Genomic DNA, 12734 nt, shown 5'->3' with positions numbered 1-12734 from the left:
GGATCGGGATTGCCGTAAACAGGGTAGTCTTCCGTGTATGAGAATTCTGTTCTATCGTGTAGTAGCGCTGTGCTGGTGTGGCAGCGCCATCGTCATTGGGGACAGGGCTTGTTTTGTCTTTCTGTTTGACCATCCTTGTTGACTAGCTTCCCGAAGTCGCCTCATCACCCAGGCTGGCTGCTGGAGTCAGTCATCACGTCTGCATTCCCGGAAGCAGGAAGGAGAAGGCAGGAGGACAAAGGAGCACATCTCCGAGCTCAGTCAGCTCCCTTTAAGCAGCCTGTGCTGAAGAAGTCTCACACTCCTGCTAACATCCCAATGACCAGGACTTAGGCACCTGAGTGAACGTAAAGGGGCAGGAATGTCACCTTCTATCTGGTGCTTCACTGACCCTCCACGCATCCTGACGCAGTTACTGAGGGAGGAAAGATGAATATCATGTGGCCACCGGTCACCCACAGCCCTGTGTCACTGATGAGGAAACAGGGGCAGAGAGGCATGATGTCACGGTCCATGGGCTGTGAACAGCAGGAGGCCGTACGATTGGAACGTGGAGCCAATATGGTGGACTCGTCATCCAGAGCGCCCCACATCCTGGCCACTCGTCGGCATGAGGTCTGCTCCCACCCAGACGCGGCACACGGGGTGCGGTTCCAGGAGAACAGACATGAGCACGGACTTGTGGAACCACCGAGAATTTGAACAGCACACGGCACCGGTGAGGCTGTGCTCATGGGGGTCAAAACTGGTACAGCCTCTTGGAAGGGTGTGTCGGTTCAGATTAGGTTCGATTATGAGTGAGAGAAAAATCCAAAGTGGTTTAAGAAAGAGGTTTACTTCTCTCTCACATCCAACAGGTCATCCAAAGGAGGAAGTCCAGGGCTGTTAGGGGTGCACTAGTGTCAGGGACCTCGTCTGCTTCTACCTTGACGCTCTGCCATGAGAGGCTCCCACTCCAAGATCCCCCAATGATTCAAGATGGCTGCTACAACTCCAGCCATTGCAACCACATCCCAGTTTGCAAGAAAGAAGAGCCGATCCTTTCTCTTCAAGGAAGGTGCACACACACTGACATCCCACTGGCCAGGCCCTGCAAGGAAGGCTGGAAAATGGAGTCTTTGTTCCAGGCAGCTGTGTATCCAGCTACAAGTCACGTGTCCTGTGACAGCGGAAGGAAAGGAGAACACGTACTGGAGGACGGCGATTAGTCTCGCGGAAGACTGCGAGACTAATTAACGCACGAGTGAAGGCTGTGCTCCAGCAATCCCACCTGTGTGAGTTATTTGTAAGGATTTGGGTTGCTGCACTGTTTGTGGTTGCAAAACGTATTAGGAACCAAGGTCCCTCCCAAGGGGACTAGGTAAATCGATTGCCGTGTATCCAGAACGTTCGCAGCTCTCCCACCTGACGTGGAATGAGCCCAAGACCAGGTGTTAGCGTGGGAAACGAGCTAGACATTCACGCTCCCAAACTAGGGGTGACGTGCATACACGCGTGTGAACACAGGTGCTCCTGGAAGGTTAGGAAGACCCCGGCCTTGCGGTGCTTCTGGGGAGGGGGGCAGGGAGACGGGGTCAGAGCAGCGGAGGTTCCCCCAGCCTCCACGGTCCACCAGCTGCCCTGCAACGGGCGCCAGGCCTCCTGTGCTGCCCCCTCTACCGAGTCACCACACGGAGCCAACGCAGGCTGCCGCCGTGCCGTCTTAGACGCAGCCCGTCAACGCTGCCGATGGGGAACCCAGCTCTGGATCTGAGGACCAGTTCCTCCCTGTCTGGCCCCCCCACACCTCCCCGGCTCGGAATGCCCCGCTGGCTTCCCTCCCCACCTAACAGGCTTCTGTGAGAGCTGTGGGGTGGCAGCCGGGCCGGGCACGGCGAGGAGCCTGCAAGAGCGCCCTGGCAGCCCCGCGGGCCCCAGAGTCCAGGTCGCTGGCTGTGCCCACACCAGCTGACAGCCCTGGATCCGGGGAGCCTGGCCGCTGGCCCCCCAGTCATGAGTGTGTTGGAGCTGGTGCCCTCGGTGCCCTCCTGAGAAAGAAGGTGGGCAGTGGAGGGGGAGCGCGGCCTGGCCCTCAGCCCCCCAGGGCCCTGGGCTTTATTCGGACCTGTCCCCACTTTCAGCTCATCACATCCATGATTATGAACATCAGTCCCCGCATCCTACCTTCCGAGGGCCTACTACGTGCCGAGCACTATTCCGGTCCCTAAAAATAATGCCTGTGGTCACCGTCGCTCCACCACCACGTGCCAGCCAGCCACACCTGCTCTCCGCTAACCCTTACGAACATCCCTGTGAGACAGGCCTTCTTATCCCCATGTCACAGATGCAGAAACGGAAGCTGCAGGAGGGGAATGCTGCCCGGGATAACAGAGCGTGAGGGGCAGACAGGACAGCGCACAGGAACCACGGTTCTTTCCACGGCCGTCCCCTCTGCTCCGACGGGGCCTCGCAGCAGGTACGCCGGGCTCCCAGTGCAGAGGGGCACCCCGGCCCCGGTATCCCCGCACAGCCTTCGCGTCAACACCTTCTGCTCCTTTTCCTTTTTATTAGAAAACAGATCAAGAAAATATACACACTTCAGCCCATCCGCCAGAGTGGGCTTTGCGGGGGGCGGGCGGAGGCTAAGGGGGATCAGAGCAGTCCTGGGGGCCCAGGCCGCAGGGAGCTGCCCTCGGCCAGCCTAGCCAGGCCTGGCCCTGGGATGTCAGAGTCGGGGCCGAGTCGCCGAGCAAGGGGAGGGCAAGGGGAGGGGGAGGTGGCCCCCAGCTGAAGCAGAGGTGGCCGCAGGCAAGTGGGGGACAGAGGGCGGGACAGGGCCTGCACGGGGCCGCTGCCCACGCACGGGCCTGACCCCCTGTCCTCCTGGCCGGGGGCTCTGCACTCCCCAGCCGGCCCTCCACAGGCCCCGAGGCCCTCCCGCCCTCCCGGGACAGCCAGGCTAGGTGTTGATGGCCTTCCAGCGCTCACTGTCCGTGCTGTTGACGCTGCCTGTGTGGCAAGGCATGGAAGCCACATCGTCCAGGTAGGCCACGCCCCCGGCCGCGTCGAACTGCGTGCTGGCGGCCACCGCCGCCTCTAGGCCTTCCCGCCGCGCCACCGCATAGGGCTGGGGCAGGTGCACGTCTGGTTCCTCGGTCTCGTCCACTTGGCATTTGTAGGAGAAGAGGATCTTGGGCTCCGAGCTGGGGGGGAGAAGAGAGGCAGGGGAGCCTCACCGTGGGTCAGGAAAGGCCCTCCTCGCTGGGGCTGGGCAATGAAGCATCGGACATGGCAAGAAACGTGCTGACAGCCCCCTAACACCCACCCCGCGAGGCCCCCTTCCTTGCTTTGACGTTGGAGTCCGCTGGGACACCGGTATTAAAAGCGGCCCTCCTGCTGCTGGCATGGGAGCCTGGCGAGCGCCTGCTTTCTCACTGTAAAATGGGTGGAAGGATTTGGACCCGGGCAAATGATGGGCCTTAAAACAGCACCTGCCCACAGTGTGGGGCAGACGCGGGCCCAGGCCCCTGCCCCGCAGCACTAACTACTGCCCACCAGGTGCCCGCCTGTCTTCAGTCCTCTGGGTAACTGTCCAGGGAGAAAGCCTCACTCCCCATTTACAAAAAGGAGCCTGAGGCCAGGGAGATGGATCACGTGTGAGGTCATGCACATCAGGGCTGGGAGGATCCAGTCTAGTCCTTCTTGCTCCAGAGCTGAGGCACCCCTGCAGCCCACCCTCAGACCTGGCAGGCAGGGAAGGGGGAGCTGGGGGCAGAACGCCTGCTTCCACCACGTCTGAGTCACAAAAGTGTACCCCACCCCACATTCACAGACACACTGGACTCCCCCCAACACTGCTCCCCACTCCGGTTGCCCCCAGATGGAACACAAGCTCCGCGAGCTCAGGGGTTTGTGTCTGCTTTGTTCCCTGTTGTGTCGGTGGCTGCAGCAGGTGCTGAGGAATGAGCTGATCTATCCTTAAATGAAAAACACAGTGCAGATCAGCAGGCACGGCCTGTCTCTCTCGTGAGAAAAGTGCACGTCTTTGTGTGTTGTGTACGTAATGTGTTATGTCTGTATTTATATATATCTGTGTGAACCTATGCGTGCCTGTATGGGTGTGGTATATGCATGCATGTGCATATAAACGCATATATGTGTACAAGTTTATGTGTGCGCACATGCACGTTACACACGTATACATCTGTATACGTGTGTGTATGTTTATAGGGGCGCATGCATATGTGTGCGCGCCCGAGTGTGCACGTATATCCGCACGCACGTGCATGTACACACATGTACCCTGTCCGCCTCCTCAAGCTCCGGCCCCAGCCTGAGCTGCCCCCCAGCCCGGAGCCCAGAGGCTGGGATGCTGCAGTGGCGGCTGCGCATGCCCAAGAGGCAGAAGGCGTGATCCCGACGGTGGCCACGCGGGGGCGCCCGCAGCCTGGAAGCTGGGGGCGAACAAGCCCAGAGCGCCACCTGGAACCCCGCCCCCCAGTCCCCCTCCCTGCAGCCCCCGCGGGAGGACTCACCCGAAGAAGCCCCGCAGGAAGGCCACGTAGATGAGGGGCGCGAAGAAGCTGAAGTAGAGGAAGGTGGTGGCGTCCACGCAGCTGGGAGGACGGGCAGGTTAGGGTTGCGGCGGAGCGACCCGGCCGGCCCCCGCCCCCTCCCCGCCGCCCCCCGGCCCCCTCCCGGCCACCCCCGGCCCCGGCCGCTTACCAGAGCCCCTCGATGACGTCTGCGCACAGCAGCGCGCTCCCCAGCCCCTGCAGCAGGTTGAGCAGCGCCAGGATGCCCGCGTACACGTAGAAGCTCCTTCGTGCTGCAGGGTGGGCGCGCATGAGGTCCTGCCCAGGTGTCGGGACCGGACCGGCTCCCTGCTTCCCACCCACCCAGAGCCGTCCGCTCCAGGCCCCCGCAAGGCCAACAGCCCACCCCGCGCCCAGGCCCGTCCCCAGGCGCTCACAGGGCAGGGAGATGCGCTCCTTCAGCGGGGTCTTGGGGAGCACGACCACCAGAGAGTAGACCTGCGGAGACACTGGCGCTGACCGGGACGCAGGGAGCTCCTGCCCAGTGCTGAGCCCGCTAGCAGGCCGTGCCCGAGGCTCCGGCCACCCCCCAGCTCACCAGGAAGAAGAAGCAGGAGCTGACGAGCCAGAACTGGCGGCCCCCGTGCCCGTAGATGTTGAAGTCCTCAGCCGACAGGTGGGCATCCGGGTACAGGATCTCCAGCGTGCCCTGCAGCGGCGGGCAGGGGAGGGTCTCAGGGGCTCCTGGACCTGGAACGCCCCGTCCCTGGGCTCCCCACCACACCAAGCCCCGCTCTGCCTGGCGCTCCGTCCCCTGCTCTAGCCAGCTCTCCGGCCACGCCCTGCCCCGCAGCTCCAGCCCTCAGAACAGGCCCGGGGAGGGGCAGCCCCCAAGTAAGAAAGGGGTCTCTGGACGCACGGGTCTCAGTGGGATCTACAGACCTGCACTCTCCCTACCCGGACTGCTTGTTGAAACGGTAGGTTCAACCTACTGGATCGGAATTGGAGAGGCCCAGAACCTGCCTTGTTAGCCAGCAGCCCAGGGGATTCCTTAGCTGCATTTAAAGTCTGAGCCACTGCACACTCAACTCTGACTCAGGGCCCGAAGGCAGTGGATGCCCAGCCCCGGTGACCCCCGGGGCTGCCCTCCCCCACCTCACCTGGGTGACGGAGTAGGCCAGGGCCAGCACCGTGGTGATGGCCAGCACCCGCTTGATGCTCGACTTGCTCTCCAGGTGACCTGGAAGAAACGTGCTGGTCAGTCAGCGGGAGCCAGCCTAGGGAACCACGGTGGGGTCGGCCCCAGCCAGGGAGGGGCAGGGGAGCCCTGGCCGCAGCGGCAGACGCACCAAAGGCGAGGCCCAGGATGACCACGCTCAGCTCGATGGCCAGCAGGAAGAAGCGGGTAATCTCCCACAGGATCTGGACACAGAGCGGGCAGAGCGTCAGCCTGGGGGCCGGCTGCCCCCTCCCAGTGCCCAGCAGCCCTGCCAGCAGGCCCAGCCCCACCTTATCAGCTACAGTCGCAGCATCTGAGGCGCTGACCGTCATGGACACCACGGCCCGGGCGATGCCCACCAGCGCCACCACGAACACCTGGTGAGTGAGAGAGGGGTTGGGAGGTTGGCGTCGGGGGACAAGAGCTCCGGGAATCGCAGGGCCTGCACCCCACACCCCACGTCTGCAGGAGCCCTCAATTCCTCAAGAATGGAAGGATTCCACACTAAACGAGCCGCCTGGTTGGGATGCAGGGAGGCCTGGCCTCCCCTCTGGGCCTTGGCTTCCTGGATACGCTGACAGCCTGGGAAGGCTTGTTAGGGTGACGTGGTGCAGCCAGCCTGCCGGGTTCTAATCCCGGACCTGCCGCTCGCTGCCTCTGGGACCTGTCTGTGCTGCACCTCGTCTGCGAAATACAGGGAGACGGCACCCTGGGATCCAGCTGGGACTGTCAGTTTCTCAGTCACTACTACCCCGCCCCCACCCACCCCACCCCACCCCGGGCTTCTGTGAGCTTAAGTTCAGTTTTCTGACACATATGAACAGAAGAGCCCAGATTTGTACACTCTGTCCTTTGTGCCTTGAAAACCATGTCCCATCTCAGGGAGGGTGACACCACTCAGGGCCATGTGCCCACGGTGTGCGGGCCCCCACGGGGCTGGAGCTCTGCGCAATCTCACTGGGTGCTCACGGGAGCACCGCAAACTAAAGCAGGTCCACGTCACGTCGTGTAGGAGGGCACTGAGGTCCAGAGAGGCCAAGTTGTTGGCCCACGGTCACTCAGCACAGCTGGGGTTCAGAATGCAGTGGGCTTTTTCCCCAGCCCAGCATCCATTCCCCTTCCCTCTAGTAACCATTCCCCAATTTTCTTCCTGGGACCACCACCCCTCCTCAGTCCATACAGTCTGGCTGAGCTGACCCCACCATCCCAGCTCCAAAGTGTCCCTTTCCCTGCTAGTCACAGAGTCTGGCTCAGGGATGAACAGGGTTTCCAAGGTGGGCCACTCAGAGGGAATTGCAGATCAACACTGCAGCATCAGGAAAGAGGTACCCTTCTGCTGGAGTTGGCAGGGAGGTTAGCTCAGAGCTGCTCTTGGCTACCTCTGATACCTTATGGGGACAACTCATCTGCGATAAGGCCAGAGGAGAGCAGAGATGCAGACAGAGAGACAGTCCTGCTGACATCAGTTAATGCCCTGGATCCAGCCATACCCGAAGCTGGTTCTTCATTACAAAGACAGCTTAAGGCAGTTGGAGTTGGGTTTTCTGTCACCAACTGGAATGAACTCACCAGGATATAGAAGGTGATAAAAATGGGGCTGGAGGTGACTCGAATCTTGGCCCGAGCAAACGGAAGCTTCCAGAGCAGGAAGATGAAGAACAGCACGTTGGGGACGAGCAGCAAGAGGTCCCAGTACCGGACCCTAGCAGGGGGGTGCAGAAGGCGGCTCACTGCTGGGGTTTTGTCTGCAGCCCACCCGGCTCTCTCTCTCTGTCTCTCTCTCTGTCTCTCTCTCTCTCTCTCTCTCTCTCTCTCTCTCTCTCTCTCACACACACACACACACACACACTCTCACACTCACACACACACACCCGACCCCGGAAACCCCTCGTCACGCAGCCCGGCACGACTGTGCCGGCCTCACCTAGAGGTGCCGATGTCCTCGTAGAGCAGCAGCAGACAGCGGTGCGGCACACTGATGTTGGGCGCCGGGGACGGGGCCCCGCTGGCCCAGATCTCCTCCTCCGGGGTGTCCATCCCGCCAGCCGCTGGCCCTGGGGGGTGAGAGCCACCACGTGAGCAGCGCGGGGGCTGTGCAGCCCTGGGCCTCTGGTGGGTGGTGGGGGCCAGCAGGTGGGGGGCAGGTGTGGCGCTCCCTCCCGCCCGGGTCGCAACCCAGCCCCTGACAGGGGCCATTCCTCGCTGTCGGCTCTGTGTCGGGGACCGGACGGCGGCAGCAGCACATCGCAGGGAGCACATGGGCCCGGGCGGCAGCGGGACGTGACAGATGCCAGCGTTTAAAACGATGACTGAACAGACTGGGCTCCTGACCCGGCGCCCCCGTTTCTGGGCCATTCGCGACAGCCCCAGGCGGGAGCAGCCCAAGTGCCCCCGTCAGCAGAACTGACACGGCAGCGGGGCGTCCGCGTGGCCGGTGGAACGCCGGCCAGAAATGAGAGTGACTCCTGCCCTGCGGTGACACGGAGGGCCTGGCAGCCGGGCACTGAGCAGAGCCCGGCCAGCTGTGGGCACGCGGCCTGCCCCTACACGGGCACCAGGAGGGGCGCCCTGTGGAGGGCCGAGGGCGCGGGGCCAGCCCTGGAGACACGACCCGGTGGCGGGCATGCTGGCGTGCTCCAGTGTCGCGGTTCATGGAGCCACGCACCTGTGATCCGAGCGATTTTCCCTATGGGTTACGCTTCAGTAGATTTAAAGAAATGGAAAAGATGAATCGTTTATGCTGAGAGCGCAGGTCTCCCGTTCAGCAAGGAGCAGCGCAGGACACCCCCTGCAGGGCTTGCAGCGAAGCAACAGGATCCCGTGCTCGTGCTGCTTTCACGTCCCTGGACAGCAGGCCTGCAGGGCAGCACCCCGCGGGCCAAGCTGTGGAACGAGCGCTGCTCTGCCGAAAGTGGGGAGATTCCGAAGCGGGAGGGCCGGGACGTAGGGCTCAGGATCCCCATCCTTCTCTCCCACAGGCCACCCAGCGGCTCTGGGATGGCGCCCCCCCGGCAGCCTGAGGATACAGCAAGGACGGGAGGTACTGCAGGCGAGAACGTGTGCCTGACACGGCAGGTCCAAGGAAAGAAGCTGGTTTCCTCCCCGTTCCCGCCCTCTGCACCCTTCCACCGGTGCTGACGCGGCCGAGCACCTGCTCTGAGCCGGCAGGTCCAGGTGCCAGGACGCACCTGCCCTCTTGGGGCCCTCATTCTCGGAGGGGAGGCCGACAGCCAGCACGAATACCATCCTTCAAAAGCAAACCTCTCGTAGAGGTAAGTGCTAAGAAGAAAACACAGTCTTGGCCTGTTCAGAGGGCAAAGAGCAGGCTGGGAGAGAGAGGAGAAAGGGCAGGGGCCAGGTCAGCCGGGACCACCGGCACGGTGAGCTCACTTTAAATGCAACAGGAGGTGTAGGAAGGCGGGCGACGCTGCCCCGCTCCCACGTGGAGAGGCTGCCGTGGCGGGGCAGGGAGACCGAGGAGTGCCTGGCCAGGCCGGCGAGGACAGTGGCCGAACCGGCGGGGGCAGCGGGGGAGGAGTGGAGGGATCTGGGACCCCTTGGGAAGGGCTGGCCAGCAAGACCCGCAGACAGACGCACGTTGGGGTGAGGGAAGACGGCAGGGCAGGCTGAGGCCGGGGCTCTGGCCCGAGCCTCGGGGCGCCCAGCCCCGTGTCCCAGTGACACTGCCCCTCTGCCTCGCTAACAAGGTGCCCCGCCGTTGCAGGACCCTCCTTGATGCCCTGCGTTCAGGACAGGGGCCCCTTGCCGGAGCCAGAAGCTGAGCCTCGGCTGCTGTAAGCCAGAGGTTTCGGAGTGGGGGTGGTGTGGCGCAGCGCGGGGCACCTGAGCAGGGCGCAGGGTGCCCATGTGACACAGGGTCGGGGCCCAGGGCTGCCTGACGTCCTGCAGGGACCCCACACGGCAGAGAAGCCCGTGGGGATGAATGGGGACAGAAGCAGGAGGGCCGGATAGAGCGGGGAGGGGGGGCGGTCAGAGGGCTTCTCTTGGCCTTGCCTGTCCAGCACCCTATTTTCCCGTGGGGGCACCTCAGCACCCCAGTCCCCATCCACAGGGTTTAGGTACTGCTGACCCCACCCCTCCACCACTCCAGGGAATGTGCACATTGGAGTCCCACGTGGAAAGAAAGCCAACACAGAGGTGAGACTGATGGAAATAGATCCTGGAGATGGCGCCTTGCAGGAGCCCCTGGATCCAGCCACACCTGAAGGTAGATGCCCGCACCCCAGGCCAGACTTTTCAGTTACAGAATCCAACAAGCTCCCTTTCCTGCGTAGGCCGGTTTGACTCTGAGTCGCGTAGACCTTGCTTGTGCTTCTGGCTCTGCCAGGTTCTTTCTCCGTGACCTTGGGGGAGTCTTTCCCCTCTCTGGGTGTCACAGGACAATAACACCGCCCCCCCCAGCAAGGCTGCTGTAAGGATCAAGCAAGACCAGAGAAGTGAATGTCTACAAAAGGTCACACACAGAAAGGTAACTGCTGCTCTTCCTCCCGGAGGAGGGGCTGGGGGACGTGCAGCAGGGAAGGATCTGGTTCACGGGTCCAAGCGCCACTTGCTACGGAGTCTGAGATGAGGAAGGAGAGCGTCAGCTAAGCCCCCTCCACCAAGCCCTGCTAGCTCTGTAATAACTGCAGAGAAGGCTCACGGAGCCCTGCCACCCTGCAGGGAGGTGCTTATGTCACCCCCTGCACAGAGCCTGGAGCCGGGCAGCGCAGACTCTCTGTCTCCAGAGCGCAGGCCCCCAACCGGCAACTTGCCAGGGGCCCCTCCTGGGGCCTTGGTGTCTCCACTGCAGCCGGGTTTGATCCACAGTGGAGTGTTGGTGAGAAGCAGATTCGGGTCAGGCAGGTCTGGGGGCTGAGAGTCTGCGTCTCTAACACCCTCCCAGCTGGCACTGCTGCTCTGTTGGCCCCAGAACCACACTTGAGCCACACCGGAATTGCCACTATGTGTCAAAGCTCACAAAATCACTGAAGCCATGATAAAAAGGACAATGCACCCTTCCCTGCCCGTGTGCAGTTGAGGCTTTCCACGGGATCACCTGCTGAGCCGCCACACCAGCCTCCAAGAGAGGGGGCTGCTAACATCCCATCACACAAAGGGGAAAGAGGCTGAGACAGGTCCGCCTGTGGCCTGTATTCCCCTCTCCCCACCACAGGTGAGCTCCTGGCCTTGCTGGCAGAAGCCCAAGCAGTGGCAAAGTAAGGGGTGCTCAGGAAAGGGGATGGTGGGAAGGCTGGCTGAGGGCAGGGAAGGGAGGGGTGAAGCCAGACCAGAGGCATGGGGAAGGGAATTCTCAGAGGGCAAGTTCCTGGGATGCCAAGTGCTCTGGGGCACCGTCTGGGGCGTTTCTTCCACCTGGGAAGGACTCTCCTGACCTCACTAACATTCCAGAGGCCTCTTCCCGCCCACCTCCCTCCCTCCCTCCCTCCCTCCCTTCCTCTGTGGGCAGGATGCCAACTGGCTAGGGTCCTGGGGGCTGGACCTGCTGTGAGACCCTGGACCAGAAGGACCTTTCCCTCTGTGGGCCTCCGCTTTCCCATCTCTCATCTGTGCAGTGGGTCTGACCACCCAGAGCTACTGGATGGGGAACGCTGGGGCAAACAAAACCGTGAGCAGAGAGGCTGCTGCTTAAACGCCTCTCAGGGCTTCCGACCGGAGCTGGTTGATGAGCCTTAAAACCCTGGAACCGAAACAGGGTGAGGAAGACTCCACAGGACAGAGCCAACCCCCTAATTCTTCAGCCTTGGGGAGGGGGGAGGTGGACCCTGCCAGGAGCCCCCAGGAGGAAGGACAGCCCTGGGCCTTCAAGGTCCAACCTGGCCTCACCCCTGCCAACTGCCCTGACGATTCCCTTCCACTCTGCAGCCCATCTTTCAGCCTGTTCTCCAAGCTGCTGTGCTGTTCCTACCTCAGGACCCCGGTGCGTACTCCTTCCCAGCTGCGGCTCACCATTCGGGCCACCTCCTCTGAGAAGCCCTCCCTGACTACCTCTGTCTGAAGCGGCCCTCGCTGTGTGTTGTTCAGCCCACGCATCTCATGACCCAGCCCCCCAGGACAGCAAACGTTGTGAGTGGACAGATGAACGTCCAGCAGAGTGCGGCCCAGCCCTTCTGGGGAGTGGGAGGACCGTCTGGGAGGCTCTCGGCCCCGTCCCTACTGCAGCGTGAGGGCAGGTCACTCCTCGCTCCCTATCCAGTGGACCCCCGCCCTCTCGGGCCCGGGGAGCCGGAAGTGGGACTCGGCCACTCGCAGGGACGTCTTCCCGCACGACCTGGATCGCAGGGTCCGCAAGCCCGGCCTCCCCGGGGACCCAGGACGCCGGCCCTCTGCGCCCCCTGCCTGCCTCTGGGCGGGAGGGTCGCTCCCGGCGGCAGGAGCGGCAGGCGGGACGGGGGCCGCCGGGATCAGTTCCCGCAGCTGGGGCAGGAGAGGGGTCCCCTCCTTACCTGAGGCCCCGGCCGCCCATCCGCCGCCGGCCGCGGACCCCGCAAGGCCGCGGGACTCGGCCTCCGGCGCTCGGGCCGGGGAGCGTCGCCCAAGAGGCGCGGGCGGCTGGCTCCCGCAGACTGGGTGGGCGGGCGGGCGGGTAGGGAGACGCCGTCGGGCCCGACACCGCGCGGCCCTTCCGACAGCAGTGACCCGGAAGGCTGGCGCGTCCTTTTCGTTCCGCCGAAACTGCGAAACAGCCACTGTCCCTACTTGCGGCACGCAGGCCCGCCCCCAGTCCGCAGCGGCCTATAGGAATGGGGTTACGCAGAAAAGAGGGCGCACGTAGCGGGAGGAGCCAATCAGATCCCCAGGGGGCGGGGCGGCTCGCCAACCTCTTAAAGAGACAGCGCACGGCCCTCTCGGCCGCAAGGGGCCTTGTCTTCAGCTGTCCGCGACCTGCGCGCCCCCCCCCCACCCTCGCCCGCGACCTTTCTCCCGCAGGCGGCAACCGAGCGTCCGGGGAGGAGCCTCCGTCGCCTGCCTGAGGACCT

The 12734-nt window shown here is 63.1% G+C and overlaps 1 protein-coding gene across 1 annotated transcript; it reads right to left on the bottom strand.

Moving 5' to 3' along the window:
- Positions 1 to 2531: 2531 nt before the first annotated feature.
- On the bottom strand, positions 2532 to 12411 carry TPRA1 (transmembrane protein adipocyte associated 1). Its single transcript, XM_082664310.1, has 11 exons — positions 12201 to 12411; positions 7658 to 7787; positions 7303 to 7435; positions 6024 to 6110; positions 5864 to 5936; positions 5675 to 5754; positions 5113 to 5223; positions 4952 to 5012; positions 4705 to 4807; positions 4515 to 4595; positions 2532 to 3182 (listed from the first exon to the last, which is right to left on the bottom strand). The coding sequence occupies exons 2-11, from the start codon at positions 7768 to 7770 to the stop codon at positions 2939 to 2941; spliced, it is 1086 nt and encodes a 361-aa protein (XP_082520436.1). The 5' UTR covers positions 7771 to 7787; positions 12201 to 12411; the 3' UTR covers positions 2532 to 2938.
- Positions 12412 to 12734: the final 323 nt, after the last annotated feature.

This window comes from Grampus griseus (assembly GCF_964374135.1).
Source record: "Grampus griseus genome assembly, chromosome: 10".
NCBI classification, from domain to species: domain Eukaryota; kingdom Metazoa; phylum Chordata; class Mammalia; order Artiodactyla; family Delphinidae; genus Grampus; species Grampus griseus.
This window is presented reverse-complemented; position numbering and strand designations above follow the sequence as displayed.